The sequence below is a fragment of the Haliaeetus leucocephalus genome, unplaced genomic scaffold (genome assembly GCF_000737465.1).
Source record: "Haliaeetus leucocephalus isolate CR32 unplaced genomic scaffold, Haliaeetus_leucocephalus-4.0 Scaffold656, whole genome shotgun sequence".
Lineage (NCBI taxonomy): Eukaryota > Metazoa > Chordata > Aves > Accipitriformes > Accipitridae > Haliaeetus > Haliaeetus leucocephalus.
Genome location: NW_010973092.1, coordinates 9,202,665 through 9,218,594, shown reverse-complemented (window position 1 = coordinate 9,218,594; position 15,930 = coordinate 9,202,665). Strand labels below are relative to the sequence as shown.

General features: G+C 38.6%; 1 protein-coding gene across 1 annotated transcript in view; it reads left to right on the top strand.

Moving 5' to 3' along the window:
- Positions 1 to 5,838: 5,838 nt before the first annotated feature.
- Positions 5,839 to 15,930, top strand: part of CLINT1 (clathrin interactor 1) — a 47,353-nt gene continuing 37,261 nt past the window's right edge. The window contains exon 1 of the mRNA XM_010578997.1: positions 5,839 to 5,967. Coding sequence (XP_010577299.1) covers positions 5,935 to 5,967 — 33 coding nt within the window. The 5' untranslated portion in view covers positions 5,839 to 5,934. The remainder of the gene's footprint in view (positions 5,968 to 15,930) is intronic.

The window sequence follows — 15,930 nt, the reverse complement described above, 5'->3', positions numbered from 1 at the left end:
CCCCCCTCACAACATGGCCGCTGCCCCTCCCCCTGCTGAGGTGGCTGCCTCACACCCACTCCGTGCCCAGCTGACCCCCTTCCCCTCTCCCCGGCCCGCTTTCGTCCCCGTTCCCCGAGTGACTGGCCGGTGTGGCCCCCTGCTCGTCCTCCCGGAGAACGGCTTTGGCCCCTCCGGCAGAGCAGGGGCTGCTTTCCAGGTAGTCTGTGGCCTTTCCATTATGGCTGGCTGTTTTCCCGCCCCTCTTGGGCTCCTCTGGGCCCTTCCAGCTCTTGGCGAGCTGTGCTGCTTCTTTGGGTACCCCCTTCTCTGCCAGGGTCCCAGGGGGTGCGTGCCCATTTTGGTACCTGAGCCCTTAAAATCTGTCTCTGCTGCATTGGCTCCTGCCGTGGCCCCTAGGCCCCTTAGGAAGAAACAGACAAGTCACTCAAAGAAGGAGGGGAGTTAAGAACCACCTGTACGGTAGCAAATTTTCAGAGTGCTTTCAAAGTCATCCCGTGCTCTCTACGTGTGGTCCTCCTCCCTAAGGACAGGCCCCTACTGCAATTGTCATTGACCCACCACCCCTGGGCCTTTCAGAGGGGGAGCACGGTAGGGAGTGAAATGCCGTATCCCACCCCTTAAACATTTAAATAGCTCAGGTATTTGCAAGTTTATTTCCCTGACTAGAACCACCTCCTCCCACCACAAACTTGGCTGCGGTCTTGGTTATCACGATCACCGTGTTGCAGCTTGAAAGCGTGACGTTATTGTTACGTTTCTCAGCCACTCCTTTATTATTAGCATGAGAAAAATTTGATATGGTGGAGAACTTAACAAAGATTATGTTTTGCCTCCTTAAACAATAAATCTTTAGGGGCAAACTTGGAGCACTTTTCCATGAATTGTGGACTAATTAGAGGAATAACTGGCTGAAGGTCTGTAGATTAGTATATACCAAATGAGATTACATGAACTAATAGTTGTATCTAGCCTTAGAAGTCAAAGAGTCAGTCTTTCAAAATTGAGGTTCCATTTTGAACAATTTTTGGTTTTGTTTCTCCAAACAGTTCTTCAACTGGCCTGCTTTATATATAGGCTTAAAGACAGCAAACTGAAGAGAAATGGCAGCTTACTTATGATAATCAAGTATTTTGCTTATGGTGCTGTATACCAGACTGAGACTTTTCTAGGCCAAGAATCAGTTGACATTTAAAAACCACTGTGAATAAGGCTTCTCCTGAGGAGGTTGTTTATTTTTTACAGCTTCTTGCATGCAAAGCCAGCCCTTGCTAAAGTAGTTTTCATGTGACAGATGAGGTATATAGTAGGACAACCCAAATAGGCCTGTCTTGAATTCCAGGATTTAAAAGGACACTTTCAGGGAAATCAAGTTTTTCTGAGTTTTGCTTGTGTACTTTTGTTTGTGTAGGTTTAATGATCACTATAGCATTATAACACTGTCACTGTTTTTAAAATGTTTACTTTTAAGATATTTCATAAGTTATTAAGCCAAACATACATAAAAATCTGGTTTGGAAAAGATATTTGATTTCCAAAACAGGTGCAAGTGGTGCACATTTCAAATAATAAAAAAATGGTTTTTTAATAAACTTCAGTGTCTGGGAATAATGTTTTCCAAATAAAGCAGATTGTGTATTTAAAAAAAAATAAAAGGGGCAGGGGGAAAGTGGAGCCTGCAGAGTAAATAGTATTTAGAGACATCAAAATCAATAGTCCCATTGTGTGTGGTGCAGATTTGTCATAATGTCTTCTGTCTTAAGGCCATGACTTACAATATTCTCTGCAGAAGAGGCTAAGTGATATTATCTGCCTCATAAATAACCGCTGATGCTGTGGCAGAAGCATACTGAACTTTAACAAGAAACTCTCTTTCCTTAAAAAAAGGAATGTGATTATAGGGGGATTTTGAAAATGTGCAAACAGCTTGAAATTTCGCCAGTTCAAACTTTGATAGCTTTGTAGTGGCTGTTAGTTCTGCATCTTGGTTCCATATTCAACTGATATTTAGCATCTTAGAATTTCAACTTACTCATCTGGTATTTTTATCCTTATTTGGGCTTCATGTGGCTAAGAGCTTGGTTAGGTCAGTGGTATTTCAAGGTGGAGGACTTTTTAATAAACAGTTTTCAGATTTTTTAGCGAGTGAAAGTTCAGTAAGCGATGATACATAGTTAAGCTACTATTAATTATTCTTTTCAATGTCTGCGGGCTACTTTAACAGCAAAAAAACAAAGTAAAAATGGTAACCTATTAAAATTCTTCAAAGTTTTAGAACCTAAAAGTAAGTTAACTGCAAAATACACAGGAAAAATCGAGTTTGTATTTAGTATTACTGAAGTATTTGGTATTTATGTTTTCTTCAGTGTGATAGAAATTGAGCAATCAAGTTCATTAGGTCATTCCTGCTTTGTAGTTCTCTTCACACTAGAACCACCTCTATTATTTGTACTGTAGCATTTTCTAGTAACTCAAAAGTATGGATCTGCATGCTTTTGAGCATAAGAATTATTTTTGATACTGAATGGTGGTCCTATTATATAAGAAATATAGGAAGACTGTGATAGAATATTAGATTTAGACTGTTCTAAGATGTGACAAGATACTTTGTTATGTGTCTTGTTCTCCCTTTCATAAACCTCATTGTTCTTGGTTGCTAATATAACTTCCCCCCTTAAATTTTAAGTGCCTTGATTAGTTATGATTGAACGGTAACACCTTGTTTCTAACTGGGCATTGCGAATAAGTTTGGGCTTTAAACCAAATAAGTAATGAAGCCTGTCTGTGCCTAGTAAAATTTACTTGTCCTAAGCTTTATTCTTGCAGTTTCTAAATAAATGTCAAACTTTTTCCACCCTCAAGTTTCTTCTCAGGTACTGCAATGTGTGTGAGTGTTCTTCATATGTGGGGAATTATATTGAGTTTCTGTTGAGTTTCTGGTTAGCTTGTAGTTTAGAAGGTATAGGTCTACATTTTCTTTTTTCCTCTGGAATAGATTCTATTTCACATTATTATGTGAATAAATTAATTTCAGAAGGCAGCTTTTCACTCTTTTTTTTTTTTTCAGTTGTTCACTTGTATGGGTTCTTTTCCCCCAGTAGGTCAAAACTTAATTGGAAAGTAAACAAAAGCATTAGAAAATAAATGGAGCCCTCTGTGTTCAACTTGTTTGCTCTATAACAGTAAACTTGGTTTAAACGGCAGAGGTTTCTGATGGCTCAAGTCCAGGGTGGTGCTTGATGCAAAGTTAGTGAGTCAGGTGGCACTTCTGAGTCACTCCTGAAGTAATGTAGTAGACTTTTTGTTAGATTCTGGTTTGTCATAGACTTAGGTTAGGTCTGCGGTAGAAATGTATAGCCTAAGCATTATATGTAAGAGGTGGCCAATTTTTCTGACCTAATGAGCTGCATACCAACATCTTAACATGACAGAGTGCAGAGGCACACATTGCATACTTTAGATAGCTGATGGGGTTGTGAGCTCTAAGAACATTTGGCAGGTAGGAAGTGTGCTGGTCACCAGCTATCCCACTGCTCTGCTGCACGATGGGTTTTGCAGCTTTGTCTCTGGGCGAGCTGGTGACAGTAGTCTGGATGTTCTGCAGCTCCCATAGCAGGGGGTTCATGTTACCCCATGCCTGCTCCAAAACAGCCCTGTAGTTGTGATGAAACCTGAGGGCAAGTGTTGCATTTGAACTGCTTGTGAGCTGCGTGAGACTATCTGCAGGCTGGCCAGTACTGTGTAGAAGCAGCTTATATGAGAAATGTCATATTTTTATTGGTATAGGTGCATCTGTACTTTGACAATCAAACCATCAAAGGCCCCTACCAAGTATCTACCTGCTGTGTGATAACAGAACTGGCAAAAGGTATTGTAGTCCCTGACATATGGAGTCCTGGCTGTGGAAATCTAGAGTATTATGCAACTTGGTAACTTCCTTTTTTAATCTTATTAGATAAGTATATGTTGTGCTTTGTGTTCTCTGTGAAATTTCTGGGGGAGCTCTACAAAGAAAACCCCATGGCATTTTCAAAAGAAAACAAGGACTGTTAAGAAAGCCCGTTAAAACAATTTTTAGCTTGGCAGAAGCAGGAAGGTATTAGCTTGGCCTTGTGGCCAAGTTCAAAAGCCAGGCCATCACATCTCTCTAATTTTGCTGAATTCTCACTTCTTGAAGCAGAATCTGCTGATTCTTATCTTCCTGAAACGTAACCGTATGTTGTTAACCTAGCACAAGGTTCTTCTGCTTAAAGCAGAAGACAGCACTTGTGCATATATAGTTAGCAAGGCTAGTTGGACTCCTCATAGCAATAATTCCTCTCTTAATATAAGATGTCATTGTAACTTAACGTTTTTGCTAACTAGTTTCTGTCACAGACATGCAGTAAGCAGGATTGAAGACCTTTTGACCCATTGAGATTAGATTGCTGCCTGTGTCACAATGTGATCAGACTTTACAGCCACTTTCTTTAAAATTTCATTACCATTCTGGACCCAGGTGCCCACCAAAGCCACTCTATCACTCCCTTCTTCAGATGAACAGGGGAGAGAAAAATATAATGAATCCACCACATGCACCAACTTGCATGACCAGAATGTGAGCGAGCTCATTTTAAGAACCTTCTGCACATCAAAGGGTAAGAAACAGTCCAATTAAAAATTTGGTGAAGATAACAGATCTGTATGTAGTAAGGACTGTATGATCCAAATGTTCATTTGAATTAGTTAAGGTGGGTGAGATAGTTGTCACTGAGTTTTTGAGCTTCTTGGATGTATAGTTAAGAGGAGAGAGCCTGTGAATTTCTTGCCAGTATTAGGAATCTGACAGCTGCCATCTCCTGTTTTTTCCATGCATCTTCCAGTTCAGTTTGTCCACCTAGCTGAGTCTTAACTGCTTTGCTACTACTGCTCTTAGCCACACCTTTCTAGTGACCCAGCAGGAATGTATTTGCACTCCCTCATGTGAGTGGGAGTTGAAGTGTTACAGAGCTAGGTTTTCATACATTTTGCAAGCTTGATGAATTGCCCAAGTATGTAATATCGTAAGCTGTTTTTAAATGGAGAGCAAATTGTCTTGTTTAGAACTTACTGTAATGCTTGTACAGGCACTAAATTCTGGAATCATTTGTAACAGTTGAGAATTTATTTGTAGAGTTAGGCACTAGGATCCTCTATTATTTGTTCTGATGTTACATCTGTGCAAGCAGGAAGGATTTTTAGTGTTAGTGGAAAAGGAAGGGTTAAGGGAGCTGCTGTCATTAGCTCCAATACAACTAGATAGGGGAGAAGTTCTTTTAGTTAATAAAGAGCATGTTTTCTTTAGTACTTCTAATTGTATAAGCCGTGAAGAGAAGGGTAAATTATTGGTAAAATAGAGTGAATTACTGCTTTGATTGTCATTGCAATTCCTAGCTGTTGTAGCCTAAAGCATGGCATGTAAATTAGACCTTGCACTTCAGCTGAGGAGTAGAGGTTTCTGGACTACCCCCACTTCACTGATGAGGAAAACTAAAAAGATAATTGTGTCAAGTAAACCAAATCACAGTGAGTTGATAACAGTCAAAACTCTGGATTTGCTGACTTCCATTCTGATGTTGTCCAATACCTCATGCTATGTCTGCATTATACATATTAATATGGTAAATGCATACCAGTATTTTACCCTAAAATTACATGGCTTAAAGTTAACTTTCAGTTGCTTATTGCCTGTAGTATGCTCACGTTTGACCAACATATAAGCAGGATCTTATGTATACTCAGCTGGCGGTTTTAAATCCTCTTGCCTAACTAATTTCTTTTTTTTTTAGTATGCCTGTAATTGTTCTTGTTTACGGGTGATTTTCTTATGGTTCATGGATTTGTCCACCCAGACTATTGAGCTCTTCTGTAATGAAGTGCTGTTTGCTGGTTTAGTAGTAGCAGGTATTATGGTAAATGATCCATCACAGGATATATCCAGCAAAAGGCTAAATAACTGTCTAACGCTAGTCCATTGCTATCTGACCTTCCTGTAAACTCCCTTGCTCCAGGGTCATTTAGTTTTCTTTATATTTAAGATTTATTTTGGTTTGCATAAGCAAGATCTTAAGAGCAGTGAACACTTCCATCGTTTTATGTAAGGGACAGTTAACCCTCACTGCATGAGTTATCCTCCTATTGCTGCTTAAGAGATGTCCTGCTGGTAACAGCTTTAAGAACAGCATTTTGCATCATTATTACAAGCAAGGTGATGATTATTATCTCCAGCCCTATAAGAACTTGTCCTCTGCCCTGTTACCAGAGAGTGAGAGAGAGAAGAAATAGTCTTGGGAATGCAAAGGAAGACTGTATTTGTACATACCATTTGGCTCTGCAGCAGTCCGTGGCTGTGTCTGCCAAGCATTTGTCACAGCACTTATTACGTAGGGCTTTCCTTCTTCCTTTAAAAAACTTCAAAGAAGTTGCTGGTTTTAATAAGGAATAAAAATGGTTATAGTCTTTGGGCCATGTAATTTAGTATTGGTGATAAGCATCTTTGAAAGTATTATGCTCTGTTATCTCATGTGCATAGATATGTCATTCTCCTGTTTGAATATTCAACTGGTGGAGTAATCAAAAGTAGGAAAATATTACAAGCTGAACTATATATTAAGAGTTAGCATAAGGTAGTTGTGACCAAACACACAAGTTTCATCAATACACTGCTTCAAGTGGTGCTTTTGTTAGTGCTCTTTCAACTGTATTATTGCCATTTTACACCCTATGGAAGCTAATAGTAGTTTGTATTATGTTGCATAAGGCTAGCTAAGGTGTTTGCCTCATGTTTTCAGGGAACCTAAATGATGTGTGTATTTTTAAAACATAGCTATGCATTGCCTTGCCAGAAGTAAGACTAGGCTTCTGCTTGGGAAGTAAATGAAGCTGGTCAAAGAGAAGAGCCTTACCTACATCACTGCGTGCAACTGTGGTCAAAAGGATCAAGGTGCTTAACTCAGTTCTGTGCTGATTCCTCTTGGCTGTGTTGCCAGCTAATGTATTATAAAATATTAGCTGATTTGCCTAATTATTTCATAGACAAGGTATAATTACTTCCAAAGCATTGTGCAAATGTGGAACACACTACTGCTTTCTCTCCTCAGGCTTGCCTATTTCAAGGTGCAACTCTAAGCATTGCAGTGGTCCTAAAATGCAATCTTTAAATTCTGATCTGATTCTTGTATCTCATATCTGCCTCCATTCATTTCAACTTTTAAATGAATTTCTGTATTTATGTGAAAATTATAAGCTTTTGTGAAAACAGAAGGGTGAGATGTTGGAGAACGAATGAAGCATTATCTCACAGGATGGTAGGTTTAGAACACAAAAATGTGGTGATCTTAAGAGTTATGTGCTTCATTTTGGAACTTTTGGAATTTCTCTCATTGGTTTATTCTGAACTTTGGGATGCAGCTTGTCCACAAATCATGATACAAGAAGTTCCATTTGAAGCTGGGAAACTCATCTCCAACATGCAGAACACAACATGTTGCTTCAACTATGTTCCAAATACTTTGCTGGCATGTGCTTGATGTGAAACTTCAACTTCCAAATTACCACTGTATCTTCCGAACTAACATTAAGACAGTATTTTAAAAGGGGGGACAGGAAATTGAGACTCCTTGGTTTTGGAAAAAGTAGGACAGTTACTCCCTTTAATTGCTTTTTTACTAAAACAAAGATGTACAATAGTGTAAATTTCTGTTTAAAGTTGACTGTTTTACAGACTTTTTTTAAATGCTTATCTCAATTTTTTTTATTCATAAGGCAAAACTGATACAGGGCAAGAAAATGAAAAACTAAATTAGTAGCAAATGTACGAAGTGAATAAAGTATTCAGTTTTGCGATTGGTCTTTTCCCAGCTCCTTATAGTGTGCTGGATCTTATTGACATAGGTTAAGTATGGGCCCAGTTATAGACAAAGATTGACAGCTGCTGTTGTCTTTCAGTTTGGAGCATGAGCTTTATTTACCTGTTCTGTTTGGAATAAACAGCTGTAGTATAGATAAAACTTTCTTTTGAGGATGCTCAGTAGTCTCTTAAGAAAGAGCAATTGTGTAGGAGAGCATAATGCTTTCATGACGAAACAGTCCCTCTGTTCTGCCTCTCTGAAAAATAAGATGATTCTAACTGCAGTGCACTTTATTTTTCAAGGTACAAGTGTTTGTTAAGATAAGGTCACGTGAAATTGTTAACAAGTTGGTAGTTCACTTCTTTCCAGAAAGCTGCATAGGCTGTGGTTCTCTGAGTATTTTTTCAGTAACAGTGTTAGAAAAAGTATTCAGTACTTATTTATTCTTGTGTCATGTGCTACGTAAGTATGGTGGTTTGGGTTGCTGTGCAGTGAACCAGGTAGAGGAGCAGATCCAATTGGAAGCTTCCTTTCTTCCTTTGTGTCTCTCCCAAAAACACTTTGTAGGTTATTTGTTTTTAAGTTAGATTAGTTCCCTACCTAGACTTGTTTGCCATAGAACTGCACAAGTGTTTGTGTTGCATATCTGAGGAAGCAGTGTTGAGGTGGGAGGGAAGGGGATAGGAGAGGGATCATTAAAGCTAGTGTAAGTGGAGGGCACAGGAACACATCGCTGAGTCTCCACTTGTAGTTGCCCTGAAGTCTCAAATGCCGTCAGCACTAGCACAAATATGAAAACATAACCTAAGACATGAAATCTTAGGTTGTAGTTTCACAGTCAGTGTAAGCGTAGGCTGATGGTAAAAGAGGTTTCACAGCCTTCCGTCTGCCACAGACTGCACACTTCTCTCTCCTTTTTGCTGGCACTAGCATACTTTCTGCTTGATGAGAGAATCTCTCTCAGACTAACCAGTTGTTTTTGCCAATTAAATTCTCCACTGGATCAGTTCCCTGGTATAGTTAACTCCATGGTCACACAAATATTTGTACTGGCATAAAGGAAGGAATGGTACTTGGGTAAGAATAAGTGGCTGGGGGCAAAGGAGGGCAAGGTACAGGTTTAGTACTTGAAGTATGCCCTTAGCATGTGGTTTCACAAGTAGGTTGAGGAGCTCTAAGCTTATTCTTCCACTAAAAGAGAATGTCCCACTTTTATACCTGGCCATTCACTGTCTTTGCCTTAGTTATGCTGCTGTTGTGTAGTTCAGTATTTGCTTGTGCTGTCTTGCTGATATAGCTAAAAAAAGCCCAAGCTTTTAGGGTTCATAACTGATTTGGCAGCATGTTGCATAAGTAGTTGCTTATGGCACCGTAAGCACTTGTGTTGATAGGTGAAAGGACAGGAAGATAGGCTGGGACACTTTTTCGATGATAATAAATTTTTGTGTAACTTATTATTTGAAACTGCACTGTTAGTTGTTTGTTAGCTGCAAAACTGCTCTAAAAGTTCACAAATTTAAATTTCTTAAGGTTGCTCTTCTACTTTGTATATCGCTACTTCAAGTTCCTGAGCTAACCTTTCTGTGTTTTTATCATTGTTGTGTTGGGGGATATGCATCAGTATTTCTGGTTCCACTTTCTGGTCCCCAAACTGGGAGAAAGGATATAGACTGAAATATGGTTGTGTGTCTTGTATGGTGCTGCTTTGAATGATTCAGGCTGGAAGTGGTCTGAGGATCTAACAGATCTTTATATGAGATGTTATCAATTAAATTTAAAAGTGCAGCTAATTATATTAGAAATACTGGTAGTATATAATTCAGAATACCACTCTTACCACTCTGATAACTATGTGGACTGTTATTTTAAATAGTTTAAATCTTTTTGGGTGTGTTTGGTTTGCCACTAAAAATGAAACTAATGTGACAACAACAGTGTTGTTAGTGTGTATTTGTGTTTTAAGGAAACCTCAAGGCTGTGGTACTCTTCCCTTCCATCACTGAAATAGTGTGTCCCATCCTAACCAGTTAAATATTGACTGCATGCTTAATAGATATTAATTGGTTCATTTGGGATACAATTAGAAATATTAGTGTATATTCAACTTGTTTAATGAGACTGACCTGCATTTTTTTAATCTGTTGTAATAATAATGAGACCTATTGGGAGTTAGTACAGCTTTTTTCCTCTGCTCCATTCTGAGTCATAACAATAAATGTTTTTCTTGTTGGTTGCTCTCCCTGTCCTGTCAAGCTGTTTAGAAGCATCCTAATGTACTTTACAGACTATTCAGTGTTTCCTCTCAAGAGGTAACTTTATATTTAGTAAACAAATACATCCCTATGTGATTCTTGGGAGGTGTGTGTTTTGTGTTCTGGGAGACTACTCAGTTGAAGATTTCTCTAAGTCCATTTTGAATGTAAAGAGGAGAAAAAGGCTTTTGATAACTGTAGATAATTTTATTGGAGTTGCAGTGGGTGGATGCATCTTCTGAAAAATAAATTACATTCTTGGTAACTTCTGCAAATAGAGCTGAAACCTTAATGATTGCTGTCACTTTTAATTATTCCTTTTTTTGATTATTTAATTATTTTAACTATTCCTCTGTATGATCGTGCAAAGAGAGGTGGGGAGCGGGGGAACTGTTCAAAGGTGTTTATTGTCTAAATGAGTTAACTTCTATCACAATGGTTTATCTCTTGCTACCAAATAGATGATTGCATTTCTTGAGTCGGCTTGAAAACTTAGTGCTAATAGACTTCTAATTGGAAAGTAGAGTCTCTTAGCCTTTAAACTGCAAGTGTCAGGTTTTTGTTAATTACACAGTAACTGTAACTTCTGCAGCTGCAGACATTGGATGATAAAAATCCAGTAATACTACCATTAGTGAGTTAATAAATAAATAGTTGCTGTACTGAAGCATAGTGAAATTAGTTTGTTGTAAATACACAGTGTAATTTGAAATTATCATCTGTATGTGGACAGGAACTAGAAACTGGGACTCTGAAGCAAATGAAACAGCTCTTGTTACCTTTTTAGGACGTAAGAGTTACTTGATCTCCTGGAGGAACCAGTTTAACAAATGATACGTATGAAAGGAGAGGAAACATCATTATCCTCCACAAATAAACATGGCTTGGCATTTTGAAAGTTAATTTGTATGTAATTTGCCAGACTCATTCCACAAAAGAACACTTGCTTTGAGTAAAAATGCATGTTTGTGAACTTGTGGGTTTTTAGTTTGCCAAGCTACCCTTTTTGTTTAATGTGAGATACCAATCTGAAAATTTTAATGAAATAATGAATGTTGATATCATGATACTTATTCTGAATGGTGTGTTCTTACTGCTTGTGCCCATTTTTGGTTACTCTGCTGTGAATAGCTGTAGAAGGACACTCTGCCATTAACTAATAGCCAAAGTTACTTTGTCCAACTGCTTAATATGGTAGTAGAAGGATTTCTAGGTTGTGACCTGCCTTCATAGAAAATTGAATGACAAAAGAAAATAGGCATTAGGCTAATTTAGTCTGTTTATGATTATGGTGACTGCTTTTTATTCTTAGATACACTTGTAGCAGGAAAGAAACATAGTAATTCACTTTTATTAAAGGATGAACAATCTGAAGTAGGAAAAGGTTAGAGTTTTTTAAAACAATTTTTTTAGTTAATTTACTGGCTGCAGTATAATAAGCTGAAAACTAAGTAATTTTGTCATTCTTAGGAACTGCATTTGAGTTGATTTAAATTCTGTGCAAGTATTTTTTTCCTAATGTGTTCTTGGAACAGTGATGTTTGCTTTCCTCATGCACTTTTTTCCTTTTCCTTGTAGTAATTATTCTGGCATGGTTTAGTGAGAAACTTCAGTTTTGTCTTTCTAAAGAACTACCTGAAATCAAAGACTTGTTTATTGCAAACAAGACTAAAACATCCCAGTAATGGTCCTAGAAGACACAGTAAATAGTGATAAAACTTGACAGGACAAGAGGCAGCGGGCACAAATTAAAACGCATCAAATTGCATCTGGACAGAAGACAACACTTTTTTACTGTGAGGGTGGTCAAACACTGGAGCAGGTTGCCCAGAAATGCTGTGGGGTCTCTGTCCTTGGTGATACTCAGAACCTTTCTAGTCACAGTCCTGGGCAACCTGCTCCTGCTGAGCCTGCTTGAGCAGAGTGCATGGGCTAGGGGATCACAAGAGCTCCCTCCCAGCCTCAGCTGTTCTCTGGTTCTGACAGCTCTCTGGAACAATAAGAGCTTGTTACAGAATACTAAAATGAAGATCAGCTAGAACATATCAAATGAAAGTGGACTGAGAGGGTATGACAGCCCTGTATTTCCCAACACTCAATTTTTGGGGGAAAAAAAGACCACTTTATGCTTTCTGCCATCAGAAATACCATGAGTGACACAAAGTGCATTATGCAGCCCTTCTATAGTATTTCATTATTGTTTCACGTGCCATGAGCATCATCTATAATTCTTTTACCAGTTGAACTATTTTGATGTGCTTTTGATTGTATGTGGTGTACTTAATCCCATGTAATAAGATGTTACAAAAGAAATAGTGGGGAAATGTCTGATTGTCAGAACTGGTTGTCACCATAACTTTATTATGATTATACTAAATTAACTTGATCAGGAGATGACAACTAATTTAATGGGAGGAAGGCCTGCAGTTGGTGAAGGGAAAAGTAGTTCTTCTAGGTCTATTGTACGAGATGCAGATCTCGTACAATAGACCTATCTGTCTTGGTATGAGACAGACTTTAGAAGGCTGAAGAATAAGGTGGAATCTGGAATATTTTTCTTTCAGAAATTTTGGATAAATCTGTGCTGCCATTTTAAAACAATGTGGTTAGCAAGACTGTTATAGGCACGGACAAACAGACAAGCAACACGCTGAAGAAAACTTTTTCAGACCAAATTAACAAGCAAACTGTGTCAACCAGTCAGTCCCAATGAACTGAAAATTCAGGACTAAAGGCATGAGGGCAGAGCAAGAACAGGAAGAGGACTGTATAGCTTTATCCTCCCACGCCATGTGGATGGCAGAGAGGCAATGTGGGCAGGAAACGTGATAGCAGTGAGTGACTTCATGTATCCTATGGAGGTTAGATACACATTGCATCAGCATCTTATACTGAGAACAGCACACATTTAGGTGATCAGTGATTCACCAAAGAGCTAGTGAAAAAGACAGAAGTGGTAAGCCTTGACTTGATCCTGAGCTGTGTGTTGGTTCTGGTTCAGGATATCACTTCCAGAGCCACTCTGTAATAGTGAACATAAAGCACTTGGATTAAAAGTATTTTTGTGAGCAACAGAAGGATAAAGAAAAAAAATTTTGGGGTGCATTTTTCAGAAAGGTTGCTTACATAAGACTTAGGAATTTTTTTTTTTTTAAAAAGCTTTCAAGGGCATGCTGAAGAATGGAATCCTTGCAGGTGATGTTGAGATAACAAAAATGCAATATTGGTGGCTCATAAAGAAACTGTTATCATTTCTCAAAGATGGTGGTGAAAAAGAAACATCATTGGTGAAGAGAAGGGTTAAGGAAATAATTCAAAGCATGAATGTCTTTCAGAAAGCTGAAATGTCCATTTGAAGAAAATGCAAAGTTTAGAGTTCTGGTCATTCTCATGTAAAAATAAAAAGACAGGTGAGCAAGTTTCAAGAACAACTTGGGAAAGGCATACAATGTAGTTCAAAACAAATTGGAAGCAAGAAGTCAGAGAGCACCTTTAGGGCTACTAGGTGTTTAAGGAACACTGGCAAAAGGTGAAGGTGTAGCAGGAAATCTCCCTGAGTTCTTTGCCCCTAGCTGTAAACTGTTGGATGTTCACAGCTTATTCTACAGAATTATCACTGCATACTTGCCTTTACTTTTTTTTTATACAATATAATGGGTATCTTTTGACACCGTCAGAGATTACAATACCAAACAGGTTTCCTCTTGCACAGCCCTGCTTAGGCTGAAGAAGTACAAAGTACTCACTGGGAGACTGCGAAGTCTTAATTGCACTTTAATTTATAAGATGCTGAATTTCTTGTTCTTATTAGCAAGGTGAGGTACAGGGAAAGGCTTAGTTTTTTAATAGCTTCCTAGGAAAAGGGACATACCCTTGAAGATACTGAAACACAGGTTTAAAGGGCCTTGATTGTGTTCCTTTTATGGCTGTGTGTAGTGGAGTCAAGAAATAAGGTTCATCCATCCAGACATACTCCATGTAGTCTTAAAGACAGCATCTTCCTTATTGTCTGACAGATGTAATGGTCTTTTCTGGGTTGGGTTTCAGTATTGGATATGAAAGGAAACACTGCAGGTGCATTAGAGCTATTGACTGTAGCAGGTATTGTAGCACTGTACAAAATAGTGGAATAGTTCTTGCTTTCAGCTTCAAATAGTAAGCAAGCAGACTGTAAGGAACCGATTTTGAGAAGATCAGCTTCTCTGTAGTGACATCAGTATTCATTTCCTGATTGTTTGTTTTTTTTTTTTTTTATTATTTTCAGGAAATAAAAGGCCTGAAATCTGATGTTGAGGTTGTGGGGGTTTTGCAAGCAACATTAACTATAGAACTAATTCCAGTGTGTTTAGAAATAAGTAAATGATGATGTGGTTTACTTCAGAAAAACAAAGATGAAGGTAGTAGTATCAAGTGTGTCTCTCTCCTACTGAATACCTCCTGCATAGCAATTCCACTGAAAGACACTTGAATAAATGAAGGAAAACAACTGGTTATGAGCCTGCAATTTGATAACTCTTCCTTTCTCCTACTCTGAAAAGTGCAGAGCAGCTTCTGCCTCAGTCCTAAGACATTTTCCAGGACACAAGGCTGTATTATAGCAGCAGTTGAAGGTTTTCTTGTTTAGTTGCTTCACCTGCTACTTGGACCATACTTCTAGATTCTGTTGTTGATGAGATACATGTCTCAAGCTTTCTTAGGTAATATGACATTAATACTTTGCTACATCACAGATGAAATGTGAAGCTGTGCAGAGTCATAGCTCTGTAGTTGATGGTAGAAGGAAACTGCAAACCCTTCAAAGCTGGTCTGGGTGTTAGGGATAGAGCACAACTTGTGTTGTAAAAGTGGAGTGTGTATGATGTGTGGTTTACGTGCAGTCGGGATGCTGTTGTTCGACTCTGGTTGCCTTGAGCCTGAAGGGGCAGGGAGAGGAGCTGGCAGGAATTAGAGCCCTCAGACAGGCTGGAGGGAAGAAGGGTAGTGCTTTCAGAGCAGGACTCCAGGGAGATCTGGTACCCTTACCTGTACCTTGCCTGTGGATCTGATCAGAGAAGAATTTGTAACAGGTGCTTACAGTTGCCTTAGAGGAGTTACCTGTGCTCATGTTTATTCCTCTCAAAATAATTGCCGAAGGAGATTGATATTGCAAAGTACAGGGGTGTATGGGATGTCACAGTGCCAAAGTGATTATATAGTAGCAGAGAATGATCAGTTTGTGTGTTAAAAGCTTCAGCGCCTGCATTGTTTAAACTTTAATCAGCCCTCCCTAGTGGAACAGCTAGCATGTGTTTAGAGTAATGCTTAATTTGTAATAAATTTGGAATTAGGGCAATGTTTTAATGGTACTCAGCTTGTGATGAAGGGATAGCTGAAACTACAAGTATCATTAAGCACAGTCCATTAATGTTAGGGCTGTGTGGTTGTTTTGGTAATATTAAACTCTGTATTATTGCATGTGCATTCTTCTGTCTGCACCAAATACTCTTATCAGTTGAGATATTTGAAACAATTCTCTGAGTAAGGAAAGTTTGGATTATTTGGAATTCAGTCTGAGTAGTAACACTGAATAGAACTGCGCCATTCATAGGTGTAGTAACTACCTGGCAGTGTTCCTGCTTTTCAGAGTGAAATCTCTTATCTGTAACTATTGAGCTAATGTACTTCAACCATGTATAGCATCAGGAGGTTTCCTTGACCAGTTGTTGCATTACTGTAAACTTATGATTGTTGCATGCTCTTCATGGTGTGAGAAAACCCTAGTACAAAGTTTTTTTGGTGAACACATTTCACATGAATAGTGAGTGAACAGT